The 16,427-nt window shown below is 35.6% G+C and overlaps 1 protein-coding gene across 1 annotated transcript in view; it reads left to right on the forward strand.

Moving 5' to 3' along the window:
• LOC107559873 (SH3 and multiple ankyrin repeat domains protein 3-like) overlaps positions 1 to 16,427 on the forward strand; it is a 161,241-nt gene that overhangs the window by 52,498 nt on the left and 92,316 nt on the right. Inside the window, exon 8 of the mRNA XM_016243895.1 lies at positions 1,250 to 1,592. Within this exon, the coding sequence (XP_016099381.1) occupies positions 1,250 to 1,592 (343 nt within the window). The remainder of the gene's footprint in view (positions 1 to 1,249; positions 1,593 to 16,427) is intronic.

A 16,427-nucleotide genomic window follows, 5' to 3' on the forward strand; every position in this document is an offset into this window, starting at 1 on the left:
ATATTAGTGCTGTCAAATCGATTAATTGTGATTAATCGCCTTCAAAATAAAAGTTGGCTTACATAATACAATGTGTGTGTGTACTGTGTATATTTATGTATATAAAATACATGCACAAACATGTATATATTTAAGAAATATATGTAATATATATTTATATTTATGTATAATATAAATCATGTACTGTATATATGTATGTATGTGTGTATATATATATACATATATATATATATGTGTGTAAATATTTCATAAATATATACGTGTATCTGTGATATAATATATATTATGTAAACACAATTTTTTATTTTGGATGCGATTAATGGTGATATATATATATATATATATATATACACAAATATAATATTCAAATGCACACACACAACTAACCAAATAATTGTAAATAGTTAATAAGTAGTCAAAATACGTAAGCCTAGTATAAATGGTACAAAATACAGTCTTCAAATATTACATACATCGTTTAATGTTTTTAATTTAGGCAAAACCAATTGAGAACTACAGTTCTAGGATGTATTGAGTGGCTTGTTCTTGTTCTCACGCCCTTCTCTGATTGGCAGAGAGCTGTTCATATCTGATCAGGTGACAGCTGGATGTTCAGTATAGCGGTTTGATCAATACTTAATTTACATTAGAGATTAGAGAGAATCAGCTATGAGACTGACAGCAAACCATATGTCAGGATGACAGCGCTGTGCACTCTTTTATCCTGCTTGTCTCTGTTTCTCTCTCTCTCGTTGTATCATTAAATAAGGCTGTCATTGAGTCATATGAACTCTTTTGACCCTGATATACACGACACCGTGCATTTTTAACTACACATTAGCTTTAGAACTGCATTTTACCTGCATCATGGAGAGGTGAGATATTGCCATCTAGTGTTGATGGTCTGCACTAATTGCTTTCCTCAGTGGAAAGAAAAAACAGCCTCACTTCTCAGTTATTGGTAAACAAGAGAGTTTGTTGTGTAATGTTCAGTTTTTACCCCAAAAACGTCCCAAGCAAACGACCGCTGTGCTAGCGGTCAGGACAGGAGGAAGTGTGTTTTGGTAATGAATTATAGATGAGGTGCTTTGTAATTCGAGTACGTCTTTTGTTTACCTCTTTGAATGCCTGATGAGGTTTCTGTACCCTTCATTTACAAATTATGCTAATTGAACCTGGCAGTTTGTCATGTACGGCCGCCTCTTGTTCGATGTGACCTTTTGTTGACACCTGCTCTTCCTGTTTCCAGTGCCTTTCAGGGAAACGCCTTCCTACACAAATCGCCGGTGCGTGACTGGAGGCGACACGCTGACATCATCACGCTCGCTGCCTCGCTCCGCCTCCGACAACAATCTGAACAATGTGGCTGACACAGGTCCCGCCCACTCGCCTGTGCTGTCTCTGAGGAGCCTGCCCCCTCTGGCACATGCCGGGATCGACGCGGCGGCCGATGGCAGCCTGCAGAGCACTGGCAGCTCGCTCTCCTCGCACTCCCGCTCGCCCTCCCTCCAGCGCGTCAGTGAGGAGCCCGGCACGCACGCAGTACGCCGACACACATCCCTCACGCACTCCCACAGCCGCGGACGCCTCAGGTGAGCATCGCGCATCCACAGTCCTGGTTTGCACCTGCGGAACTCTGACGAAAGTTTTACAGATTTCCACCCGACGTTTGTAAAAATTACCTGTTCATTGGGTGTTTGATTATTAAATATTTTTGCTAGTTTGATTACACACCGGTATCCTTAAAGGGTTAGTTCACCCAAAAATTAAAGTTCTGTCATTAATTACTCACTGTCATGTCGTTTCAAACCCGTAAGACCTTTGTTCATCTTCGGAACACAAATTAAGATATTTTTGATAAAATCCAAGAGCTTTCTGACCCTGCATAGACAGCAAGGATCCCACCACGATCCAGACTAAGTCCCAGAAACGTAGCAAGGACATTGGTAAAATAGTCCATGTGACATCAGGGGTTCTGTAATTTTACAAAGCTACGAGAATACTTTTTCTGCACAAAGAAAACAAAAATATCGACTTTATTCAACAATTCTTCGCCTGCTCATCTGGTCTGCAGCGGCGTGCCGCCATTGTGGAGAGAGAATCACAACGCATGCACTTGCTTCCGGTTCATGTAAACGATGCATGTGCGTGTTACATAAGCAGCAGCACCATGCGCATGTGTCGTTTACATGATGTGAAAGCAAGCGCATGCGTTGTGATACTCTCTCCACAATAGCGGCACGCCGTTGCAGACCGGATGAGCAGGAGAATACTTGTTGAATAAAGTCGTTATTTTTGTTTTATATCTTAAATATCTTTTAAATTTGTGTTCCGAAGATGAATGTCTTACAGGTTTGGAACGACATTAGGGCGAGTAATTAATGACAGATTTTTGGGTGAACTATCCCTTTAATATACTATATGGGTTAAATGTTTGACCCAACATGCTAGGCAGTCCCCCCATACCCCCCCCACACACACACACAACTATTATTCAAAAATTACTGTAAAGTACTGGTGGATTAAAAAGTTGCGATTAACCCAAAATGGCTTGTAAATGAACCCCATAGAATAGCCAGAAAAAAAATCTAAAAAAGTTTTGCATATGTGCTTCATGTGATACAGTGGGCTTTATAAGTTTAAAATCACTAACACATGCAGAATGACTATAGTAACAATGCAGGCAATAGTAATAAGCAAAAGATATAAATATATTTATAAGAAACGACACCTAAAAATGGGCAAAAATACTGGCAAAAGAAAGACAGTAACACTTTAGTATAGGGACCAATTCTCACTATTAACTAGTTGCTTATTAGCATGCCTATTATTAACTTATTGGCTGTTTATTAGTACACACAGCAGGTTGAGGAGATTACCCCCTTCTATGTAAAGCGCTTTGAGTGCCCAGAAAAGCGCTATATAATGTAAGGAATTATTATTATTATTATTATTACTTATAAACCAGCTGGACCACAAAACCAGTCATAAGGGTCAAATTTTTTTAAATTGAGATTTATACCTCATCTGAAAGCTGAATAAATAAGCTTTCCATTGCTGTATGGTTTGTTAGGATAGGACAATATTTGGCTGAGATACAACTATTTGAAAATCTGGTGTCTTAGGGTGAAAAAAAATCTAAATATTGAGAAAATCGCCTTTAAAGTTGTCCAAATTAAGTCCTTAGCAATGCATATTAGTAATAAAAATTTAATTTTGATATATTTACGGTAGGAAATTTACAAAATATCTTCATGGGACATGATCTTTACTTAATATCCTAACGATTTTTCACATAAAAGAAAAACGATAGTTTTGACCCATACAATGTACTGTCGGCTATTGCTACAAATATACCCCAGCGACTGGTTTTGTGGTCAAGGGTCACATATTCTGCATGACCATATTCTACATCCCTAATCCTAACTACTTTACTAACTATTAATAAGCAGCAAGCATTAAGAGTTTGTTGAGGCAAAAGTCATAGTTAATGGTTTGTTAATAGCAAGAATTGGATCTAATATTAAAGTGTGACCGCATTTTTCCATGTTTATATCCATCCCCACCAAACCAGAATCTGCAGATTCCTTCTGGGCTTGTGAATATTCATTCCTCCAGTAACAGCACTGTCAAATAATCAATGATTAATTGTAACCGGGTCATTGTAAGAGGGGTCAAACAATGACAAATTTTGTTTCTATTTTTAAAATCTTCACTTGCAAATGTATTATGGTGGTACCATGATTCACTGGTACCATAGGATTTGGACTATAGTATTTATTTTTTGTTCCCTCAGGGTGAAACTATTGAAGGAGTGATTTGAAAATACAAATAGTAATATACATGATAATTATTAGTACTGTCAGTTTGACATGTTAGTCAAATTAATCATAATCAATAAAAAAAATAGAATTTAGCTGAACTAGAAAATATATATATATACTGTATGTCTTGTTTACCATTCAGTTTGATTTAAATATCCTTTATAAAAGATAAATTTAATTGGGTACTCTGAAATATACCATGGTACTGAAATTCATGTTGAATCGCATTTACATGGTATTTCCAAGAATGCCATTATAGTAGCATGGTATCATGGTGCTTTGAAATATACGATAATACGTCCAAGAACAGGATGCCACTACCCTGTTACATGTTCAAAGTACCATAGTATTCCCATCTGATTCCATCACTGTACCACAGAACGGTCACAGTAACTCTAAGAGTAATGCCATGATAGTTGTTAATCATATTCCCATGCATGGTACATAAATGATACTGTAAGATACCTCACGAAATGCCATGGTATTATGATTAAATCGGTTGTTTTCAATGTATATGTTTTATGGTGATACTGTAGTGTTTTTCAAAGGCGGCAATGTGGGTAGTTTTGTGAGTGTGTTTTATGAGTTATCACAAGCCATTTTATTTAAGGCTGCTGAGACCTGTATTGAATGAAATCGCTCTGATTTCTCTGCTCGTTCTCCTCCATCTAAATTACTCATAATGTTGTAATCTATCACATTTTCACAAAGCAGCATTTGATCGACATCCTGCTTTTAAATCGTGCTATTCAAATGTTTAATATATATTCAGATTAGACTCTCCTCTCCTGCAGAGCTGCAGGACATTGCTGGAATCGACTGTGTTTTGGGACTCCAACAGGCCTTATTGAATTTCCCAGCAATATTTTTAAATTTGTGTTCCGAAGATGAATGTCTTACAGGTTTGGAACGACATTAGGGCGAGTAATTAATGACAGATTTTTGGGTGAACTATCCCTTTAATATACTATATGGGTTAAATGTTTGACCCAACATGCTAGGCAGTCCCCCCATACCCCCCCCACACACACACACAACTATTATTCAAAAATTACTGTAAAGTACTGGTGGATTAAAAAGTTGCGATTAACCCAAAATGGCTTGTAAATGAACCCCATAGAATAGCCAGAAAAAAAATCTAAAAAAGTTTTGCATATGTGCTTCATGTGATACAGTGGGCTTTATAAGTTTAAAATCACTAACACATGCAGAATGACTATAGTAACAATGCAGGCAATAGTAATAAGCAAAAGATATAAATATATTTATAAGAAACGACACCTAAAAATGGGCAAAAATACTGGCAAAAGAAAGACAGTAACACTTTAGTATAGGGACCAATTCTCACTATTAACTAGTTGCTTATTAGCATGCCTATTATTAACTTATTGGCTGTTTATTAGTACACACAGCAGGTTGAGGAGATTACCCCCTTCTATGTAAAGCGCTTTGAGTGCCCAGAAAAGCGCTATATAATGTAAGGAATTATTATTATTATTATTATTACTTATAAACCAGCTGGACCACAAAACCAGTCATAAGGGTCAAATTTTTTTAAATTGAGATTTATACCTCATCTGAAAGCTGAATAAATAAGCTTTCCATTGCTGTATGGTTTGTTAGGATAGGACAATATTTGGCTGAGATACAACTATTTGAAAATCTGGTGTCTTAGGGTGAAAAAAAATCTAAATATTGAGAAAATCGCCTTTAAAGTTGTCCAAATTAAGTCCTTAGCAATGCATATTAGTAATAAAAATTTAATTTTGATATATTTACGGTAGGAAATTTACAAAATATCTTCATGGGACATGATCTTTACTTAATATCCTAACGATTTTTCACATAAAAGAAAAACGATAGTTTTGACCCATACAATGTACTGTCGGCTATTGCTACAAATATACCCCAGCGACTGGTTTTGTGGTCAAGGGTCACATATTCTGCATGACCATATTCTACATCCCTAATCCTAACTACTTTACTAACTATTAATAAGCAGCAAGCATTAAGAGTTTGTTGAGGCAAAAGTCATAGTTAATGGTTTGTTAATAGCAAGAATTGGATCTAATATTAAAGTGTGACCGCATTTTTCCATGTTTATATCCATCCCCACCAAACCAGAATCTGCAGATTCCTTCTGGGCTTGTGAATATTCATTCCTCCAGTAACAGCACTGTCAAATAATCAATGATTAATTGTAACCGGGTCATTGTAAGAGGGGTCAAACAATGACAAATTTTGTTTCTATTTTTAAAATCTTCACTTGCAAATGTATTATGGTGGTACCATGATTCACTGGTACCATAGGATTTGGACTATAGTATTTATTTTTTGTTCCCTCAGGGTGAAACTATTGAAGGAGTGATTTGAAAATACAAATAGTAATATACATGATAATTATTAGTACTGTCAGTTTGACATGTTAGTCAAATTAATCATAATCAATAAAAAAAATAGAATTTAGCTGAACTAGAAAATATATATATATACTGTATGTCTTGTTTACCATTCAGTTTGATTTAAATATCCTTTATAAAAGATAAATTTAATTGGGTACTCTGAAATATACCATGGTACTGAAATTCATGTTGAATCGCATTTACATGGTATTTCCAAGAATGCCATTATAGTAGCATGGTATCATGGTGCTTTGAAATATACGATAATACGTCCAAGAACAGGATGCCACTACCCTGTTACATGTTCAAAGTACCATAGTATTCCCATCTGATTCCATCACTGTACCACAGAACGGTCACAGTAACTCTAAGAGTAATGCCATGATAGTTGTTAATCATATTCCCATGCATGGTACATAAATGATACTGTAAGATACCTCACGAAATGCCATGGTATTATGATTAAATCGGTTGTTTTCAATGTATATGTTTTATGGTGATACTGTAGTGTTTTTCAAAGGCGGCAATGTGGGTAGTTTTGAGAGTGTGTTTTATAAGTTATCACAAGCCATTTTATTTAAGGCTGCTGAGACCTGTATTGAATGAAATCGCTCTGATTTTTCTGCTCGTTCTCCTCCATCTAAATTACTCATAATGTTGTAATCTATCACATTTTCACAAAGCAGCATTTGATCGACATCCTGCTTTTAAATCGTGCTATTCAAATGTTTAATATATATTCAGATTAGACTCTCCTCTCCTGCAGAGCTGCAGGACATTGCTGGAATCGACTGTGTTTTGGGACTCCAACAGGCCTTATTGAATTTCCCAGCAATATTGCTCTGAATCTCATATTGTGTATTTATTGCAGGGAGATGATTGACAGGTTTTTAGAGATCGTGAGATGTGGCACTTTATAATTGTGTTGTTTCTAAATGGAAGAAAATGTTAAACTTACATGGATTCATTTGAAATTCAAACTCGTAGTGTTGCGTCCGATGTAAATAAGGAATACTTTAGTTTAGAGTTATAGCAAGGGTTGGTGGGTACAGTGGGTGTTTTGCAGCGCTAATCAGCACAAATCTGACACTGGAGACACAGCAGAGGTTGTTTATCACCACACTGCCTTTTATAGCAGGTGTAATTTTTCTACTGTCTGAAACACTCATCTGAAATGTACTAAATCACATCATTATGTGCCACACAAAACCGTGAGAGACCCGATCGCAGTTGATTCCGATTGAGTTTGACATTAGCATTTTGCTAAGCTAACAACATGATACGTTTTATATGGTAATAAAACAAACAATATATCAACTTCTAGAACCATTTTTTGTCTATTCAAAGCTTTCACCTGCAAAAACAATCAGATGTGTTTGAATTATCTTTATCTGGAGATATTTCTCAGGAAATAGTAAGATTAATTCAGTGGGATTAATGCATTAAATGAATTACCATATCATGTAATAATTTCAATTAGAATTTTTTTTTATCAATATGTGTTAATATTGAATGAAATATGGGAATACAAAAATTTGGGACCAGTAAGATTTTATGTATTTTTTTTAAGTTTCTTAAGCTCACCAAGGCTGCATTTATTTGCTAAAAAATACAATAACAGTAATTTTGTGAAATATTATTACAGTTTAAAATGTGTATTTTAGAATGAAATTGATGTCACATGATCCTTCAGAAATCTTTCTAATATGCTGATTTGCTGCACAAAAACATTTATCAGTGTTGAATACAGTTGTTGCTGCTTAATATTTTTAAGTGCTGCTTAATATTTTTGTGGAAACTCTGTTTTTCCACCCTCAGGATCTGTGAAGAATAAAAAAGGTCAAAAGTACATCATTTAGTTGAAATAAATATCTTTTGCAACATTATAGATGTCTTTACTGTCAGTTTTGATCAATTCAATGTGTCCTTGCAGAATGTTTCTTTGGTGAAAAAAAAATTTATACTGACCCCAGCTTTTGAACAGTAGTGTATATTCATAATTTATAACATGATCCTTCAGAAATCTTTCTAATATGCTGATTTGCTGCACAAAAACATTTATCAATGTTGAATACAGTTGTTGCTCCTTAATATTTTTAAGTGCTGCTTAATATTTTTGTGGAAACTCTGTTTTTCCACCCTCAGGATCTGTGAAGAATAAAAAAGGTCAAAAGTACATCATTTAGTTGAAATAAATATCTTTTGCAACATTATAGATGTCTTTACTGTCAGTTTGGATCAATTCAATGTGTCCTTGCAGAATGTTTCTTTGGTGAAAAAAAAATTTATACTGACCCCAGCTTTTGAACAGTAGTGTATATTCATAATTTATCCGTTTTTCTTGAACAAATTATAAATCTCAATGCATTTTTGGATATACCTGTTCACAAAGCATATATGCTCTTTCACTTCACATGTAGGTTGTGTGTGTGTGTGTGTGTGTGTGTGTGTGTGTGTGTGTGTGTGTGTGTGTGTGTGTGTGTGTGTGTGTGTGTGTGTGTGTTGAGAGCATGTCTGTTCCTAGATAGGGATCTTACTACAGATGATCTATACAGAATTGTTTACTATAACCATATTTCAAAATGGCTTGATATTACACAGGGTAGATAATGCTGTTTTGTAAGTTAGAATAGTGACCTACTCTCTGAAAAGCTACTTTCTGAAGCAGTTCTTTTGTGCTGTTTAACTTCACTTCAGCAAAACGAGTGGCTTTGTGTGCTAATTTGGACCTCAGGACTCTAATTTTCCAGCAGGTGTAAGGTACTTCTGCCGCAGAACAACACTTTAGGGCTCACTCTCTTTCTTTGTGAGGTCCTGAGAGGCATTTGCTGTGTTCTGTCCTAGTTGTCCATCTGTCAGTATTTCCTGACATCCTGGCCCGCTAATAATAATAACGTGTGTTTGTGTGGTTTGCAGTGTGTTTGTGTTTAATACGCAGAATGTGATGATACCAACAGGAATTAAGCCAAAGCGCCTGTCCTTGGTGTCTGGCGTTCTATAAAAGTCCCCTCTCTTTCTCTCTGGTCATTGCCCTTTGTCTGGCTGTGTCCACCTGTCACTCCCTGAGGTGAGTGTGGTGACCAGGAGAGTGTGTAATTAGTGCCGTAGCGGTGCGGTCAGCGCTGGCCGCCCACTTCCTGTTCAGGGTCAGATTCGAGGCCATGACATGTTGTTCTAAATATTGTCAAAGTGGATTTAGAGATCACAGGTCGCTGGGTGCACGAGCAGCAACAGCACAGAGGAATCAAAGGTCAGAGGTCAAGCGCGAGTGTTATTGGTTGACAGTGTATGATATCGAGTAAAATTTGGCCCTTGCTATGATATGAATCCTTAAGTTAATTCAAAAATTAGGTTTAGATCGAGGTGATGTTGCGTCACTGAATGCATCTCAAGCTGTGTGTCTGTACCTCAAAGTTCTTAACAAATATTTAAACCATCAAAGTTGTTCATGTTTAGAGAGATTAAATAACAATAAAAATTGGTAATATTTATATATATATATTTATATTATATAATATTTATAAAAATAAATTACAAGGAATTTAGTGTGACAGTAGCTCAGCCACTTTAAATAACACTGCAATGAATATTTTTTGTCTTGTTTCCCATTACAAATATGTAAAAATGTATCACTCTTATATCAAGAAACATTTAATTGAGAAGCATAATGACAAAATCTGAAGTGTTATTTTCTGAAAAATCTAAATCAGAGTTACTTTATGGTTAATATATATTTAAAAAATGCTAAAGGGATAAGTCAAATAAACTTTCCCTTTGAATTCAGTTTTTATTTTTTACCCTATATTGCTAGATATTTTATAAACTCAAAAAAATGCTAATTAAAAAAAAAAAAAAGATATAATATATTAATTAAAAAAAATACTGAGTAAGAATGTATTTATTGTGCATGAAACTTTGCAGTCCTGCAAGCTAAAACCAAACAGTCTGCCTTTGTAACTGGTAGTTTTTAATTTCATCAGCTATTAATAAGTCTCCAGTCACCAACATTAATTAATGTGGTCAAAAATATCACCAAATATATGTTTCCTTTTAACATCAATATGATGTCGAAACAATTTCGGGGGTGACTCCTGTGTTCATACACACAGAATGTTAATTTATGGGATTCATTGCCATATTTAAATGTCATTGTCAATTCCAAAACATTGGCCTTTAAGCAGTTATATAATATAATATATGAGACAGCATCTTGATGAAGTCTGTCATAGACAGAGTGTTCAGAAATAATGAACAGTCTGGGAGATTGTTTTTTTGGATGTCATTGTATGGTAAAGTAAAGGTGACATGCACATTACAGATTTTTGCTCTGCTCAGTAGTAGCTGTTTACATTGGCTATAGTTGATATTGAGACCGGACAACAACCGTGTTGTTGGTTTAGCTTTTCACCCTTGTGAGTGAAAAAAAGATCTCATTAAAGCTCTGAATATCTGTTGCAGTGTTCCTAATGATTACTACACAGTAAGTGTAAGTTTTCTTTCTTGTGAAAATATGATGATAAAGGCATTCTGATGGGCCGGTGTGAATGAAAGGTAAAAGCTCATCACTCATCATTAACATGTCACGTTTACCACCAGTTAAGAGGCTAAAATTTAGACCTTACCTCACTTCTGCTGTTTCATTACTTTGCCGATTTATGAGCTCCGTTTAGAGAAGAAAAAGAGAGAGGGAAGGAGAATTGAGTGATTTATTGATGGCAAAAGGGAATCCATTTTGTTTGTGCAAGGCAGGTAAATGAGGTGTCACTCTGAAAGAGCACTCTCTCAGTCTGGAGCGTTCCATGATGGATTCCACCCTCAGGACATCCAGACCTGCCACTCCCTCGACACTCACCCATAAACTCATTTCCTATTGGACGATGGGAGATTTAAGGGGTGGCGGTGAGGTCAATATCATCTTCTGCATTCCTATTGGTTTATCCTTTACCTCTGGCTTATTCCTTATCCACACTCATGGTCATTTGGGTTTCATACCAAAGCATCAAAGAATTTCTTTATGGGTGAATCTCACAAAAACACGCCCAGGTGACATTTCACCCCAGAATCAACAGAAAAAGTTTATAAATTATAAAAATCAGATTTTTTAAAATAAGAAATGCAGTGTATGAAATATCATTTCAATAAATATATTTATTATTTATATTTAATATTTATAAAAAATTGACCTTATGACTGGTTTTGTGGTCCAGGGTCACATACTGTATGTGCAAATGAAATGAAATATGTAATTTCTTGACAGGTTTCATGTGATTCACCCAGGTCCTCTTGTGATAGCAAGAAATATTCAGAAGTATTAAAAAGAAAAAACTGAAGAAAAGGAATTGAGAGAGAGAGGAGAAAAAGGTCATTTTTTTGTTGATAGCAGTGTTTCCAAAATTGCTGGGAGGTTGGGATGACCCAGTAAACACAAACATTCGCATACACACACACACACACACACATCTAGGCTCTGTCGGAGGAAGGGCTTCACATCGACTCCATTACACTCAATTAACCCCTAAAAGGGGCAAGACAGACTGAGAGAGATTCTGACAGAAGAACGGACGAGATGATGAGAGAGAACCAGACATAACACATTTCATTCTTTCATCTTAGTCTGTCCACAGAGACCATTTTATGATAGTGCACTTATGCAAATAACCGTTTGCAAGATAATGACTGATTCCAATGCCTTATTCTGTTATTACAAAGCATATGAGTCTCTCCATTGTGGCTGGACTGGTTGGTCTCAACATCATTTTTTCATAGCTCAAAGGGTCATTTCTTCCAGATAAAGTCTTTTAGTTTTCTTCCTATTGTCAGGAGAAGATGGAAGCTTTCTTTAGCTGACATAGACGTAAAAAAAACGTAGTTTGATAGCAGCACGATACAGCTGATGACAAAGCTGCGCTAAAAAAGCAAGTCACTTTGAATCTATTTTTGTGATGGCAATGACATCAATTTTTCTTTGTGACCTTAGTTGTAATATATGCTAAATAATCTGTCACACAAATGCACAAATATGTTTCCCGCAAGTACTGCAAAATATTTCACCTGGATTATTTTTTTTAAGTAGTTTCTGTAGCTTAAAAATAGTATTCTATTGTAAAATACTAAAAAGATATATATGAATATTTATAAAACAATATTTGATTATATCATATAAACAAACACACACACACACACACATATAATTTTAGATAAAAAATGTAAACTCAACCTATAAACTAATAAATATTACAACAGAACATACAATTTCAAAATATAACTATAATTTAAAAGAATACTGATCAATCATCAACTGATGAATCATCTTATATATTAAGTTTTGTAATTTTAGTTATTTAAAAAAAAAAGTTTCTAATTATAGATATTTATTTTTCTGTAGTTTTTAAATGTAAATTTTTTCATCTAATATTTATATTTTATTTCAGTTTTTGTATAGTTTTAGTTAACAGTAATTTTATATATTTTTATTTAGATAGATAGATAGATAGATAGATAGATACATAGATAGATAGATAGATTTATATTTATATAGGTTGTTACATTTTTTCATCTAATATTTATATTTTAATTCAGCTTTATTTCAAACCATAAAAAAAACTTTTTTTTATAGTTTTACTTTTAGTTAACAACAATATATCTATCATGTTGTAGAAAGTGGAGAACGTTGAGATGCTTGTGTCTGTGGCCCCAGATAGCACACATATGACAAGTAAGTTTGTGTTCACAGCATGGAGTTATTCACAGCATGGAGACGTAGTCTTTGACTTCGAATCAAGCTGCTGTTACCTAAAGAGAGAGCAAGAATCGTGAGAGACGGCAGAAAAGAAGCCTCTGATTCACTGTTGACACGAGCACCCGGCGAATCAAGACAGTTGCTTTCAATTTATCTCTCCATGATGGCAGTTGCCAGGGTTACCGAAGTATAGTTGGTGTCCAAGGAGGCAGCCGAGAGGATGCTCAGGAGAGGTATAGAGCTAATATATCACTTTGTCACACCCTTTACCAGGACACTATGCCTGAGGGGTTTAATGTTGTTGTGTGTGAGAGTGTGTGGGGTTCTGAGGGTTATACATGTTTGTATGTGTGAGGAAATACCTAAAGGTGCTTGTTATTAAGTTTTGAATGAGGTCAGTCCTTCTCGACAGAGAAACACGTGTTAAAGCTGACATGCAGAAGTTAGAATGAACCTCTGGTCTTATAGAATGTGGCCGTGTTTCAAAACCCAGGGTGCTTCCTACCTAGACAGTATGTTTTAGGCAACATAGGCATGTTTGAATGTTCAAATAAAACATTTTGAGGCAATGTAGGAATGTTTGTATATTTATAAACTTTTTTAGGCTTTATAGCTGTATTTTAATTTTCAAATTGAACATATTCATCATAGGTATATTTTTTTTCTTAATTGAACGTTTTGATCATTGCTGGCACATCTGAACCAAACCATTTGGGCAACATTTTGTGTTTGTTTTTAAAATCCAAAAATCTTCAAATCAATTTTTAGGCATTATAGACTTTTGCTTGAAAAACATAAATGCTTGCCTGTATATTTTTATGTAAGTGAAAGTGCCTGTCTATACAGCATCTTTAGAGCATCACATAGATTAAAACGTTCATATTAAAGGTGGGGTAAGCGATTTCTGGTAGCCAATGTTGACATTTGAAATCACCAAAACAAACACGCTCCTACCCCAAAAGGGTCTCGCCCATATTTTGATAGCTCCACCCCACACATACGTACACAACACAGGCAACGATTAGTTCTGTGAAACAAAACAAAACCAATGTTACACTGTGTCTACACCGGAAGCGAGTTACGCGGCGCGACAAAATACTATAGAACTCATTATAATCAGTGATGCTGTCTACACCATAGATTTATATATATACATATCTATGATCTACACTGGATGCTGCGCGGCATGGCACGACAAATCCCACTGCTGCGTTCTATTCATGACGTATTGACACAAATTTCAAATGATTTTCAATGGTCGCTTTGTCGTGTCCAGTGTATTAGACAGACTTTAGCTGTTGCGGCGCAGACACGGTGTTACTCACCTGTCGAGAAGAAACAGCAACCTCGGCGTCCGATCGCAGGCCTTCCGCTCCTTGAGTTCTCTCCAGCGCTGGAAAGCTAATCCGATATTTACACGGGTCCTACTTCTTGCCTTATTGCCTTAAGCCTTCTTTTGATCCACAGACGTTTTCCTCTTTTGTTTTTTATCTGCCATCTCAAGATTTCTGTCACTCGACTCGCTAATGTCCGTCCTGTGCACTAGTGTTGGGTCGTTCTTGAACGATTCGTTCATTTTGAACGAATCTTTAATGTGACTCGGGAAGAACGAGTCGTTTCGGGGAGTGATTCGTTCAGTCGCGCAGACTTAATAATAATAACCAACTCTTTATTTCCTTTGTTACAACAGTCAGTGTTATGGAAAAGAACCATAATGACAGACATTCACACATTTATAAACTGTAAGAAGTAAAAAGCTACAATTTGAGACCAGAAACGCATCACGTAAATGTAAGAGTATATAATTATTATAATAGGCTAATGATGATAATAATAATAATAATAATAATAATAATAATAACTATGCACCCGTTTGTAAGGAAGCTTATAAATTAACTAATTATTCTATAAAATGATGTCACGTCACGTGACAAAAGAACGAACGATTCGAAAGACTTGAGAGATGAACTAATCAATTATTTTCCGGCTCAGACTGCATTGGTTAAGTTTATGGGGCTGTCACGTGATGAACGAACAACTCAAACCCGAATCCTTGTCAGATAAGAGGTGAGGTGAGCTAATCATAGACTGAAGACCCAGGTAAACAATGAATTCATCTTTTCTGTTTCTTATAGCAGTTTTGTAGTGTTTGTAGTGTGATCAACGTTTGCGTAAGTAGTAGACGTGTTAGGGAAGTAACACGTAACATTTTAATTATATTTTGCTAAAATGAACGAAATGACTCGAAAAAAGATTCGTTCATTTTGCTGAACGAGACTCAAAGGTCCGAGTCGGTAAAATGATCCGAACTTCCCATCACTACTGTGCACTGAACGCTCTCTCCTCCACATCATGAGTAGACTTGCCCCTTACTGCTGATTGGCTACAAGTTTGTTTTGCTAGTCGGCCCGAATCAGTTTTCTAAAGCGTTTTTGAAAAATCACTTACCCCACCTTTAAACATGTTTAGGCATCATAGGTGTGTTCAAATTAAATGCTTTTGAATGAAAGATTTATGGCCATCTTATGAATATTTTAATATTTTAGTTTAACATTTTAGCCATCATAGACATATTTACATGTTTGAATTGAACCGTTTTAAACATCACAAGAACGTTTGAAGGTAACACTTTATTTTGATATAGTCCACTTGAAACATTCTACTAACAGTAAGTAAATTCGCAACTACTTGTCAACTAGCAGTCATTAGAGTATTAGTAGACTGTCTGCTTAATATCTTCTAATGCTTTATTTAATGTGTCCACAACATACAACATACAGACTATGAGAAACTTAGCAAGTATATGTCAACTTATTCTACTAACCCTAAACCTAACCTAATATCCCTTTCTCACAAACATCACTGGAAAGTTTGTAGTTCGGTCGGATATGTCAAAAAGAAGTAAGTAAAACAATGCACAAGTTACTTAATGGTAGGGAGGGAGAGAGAGAGAGCGCGCACTTCTGTTGTGTGAGCTTTATTGATGTTCGCTCGCTTAGCACGCATCACTTGGATTAAAACTAAATCCTAAATATAAGACAATTTATAGGGGCATTCACTATAAACGTCATTTATTTTCACCCTTAAGCATACATGACTTTCTGGCGAAAGTGAAACTAGCAGCCTGTGTGAAATGCGCTAGACTGTACTGTACTTGTCCCTCTCATTCTGCATCAGTACAAATACGTTTGAAGCATACATGACTTTCTGGCGAAAGTGAAACTAGCAGCCTGTGTAAAATGCGCTAGACTGTACTGTACTTGTCCCTCTCATTCTGCATGCGTTGCGCATGTTTTGCTTGCTTCATGAATGTTTCTGCACTATATGAGTGGCTTTGGAATATAAATCGCTGCATGTTTCAGATGAAAAAAACGCGACTTCCATTTATGAAAATATCACAGTTAGGAGATTTATAGCGAGTGGTTCCCTGCATTTTTACAGCAAAGCGCGTGATTACAGTAC

This window comes from Sinocyclocheilus grahami, unplaced genomic scaffold (genome assembly GCF_001515645.1).
Source record: "Sinocyclocheilus grahami isolate Dianchi unplaced genomic scaffold, SAMN03320097.WGS_v1.1 scaffold22.1, whole genome shotgun sequence".
Taxonomy (NCBI): Eukaryota; Metazoa; Chordata; class Actinopteri; order Cypriniformes; family Cyprinidae; genus Sinocyclocheilus; species Sinocyclocheilus grahami.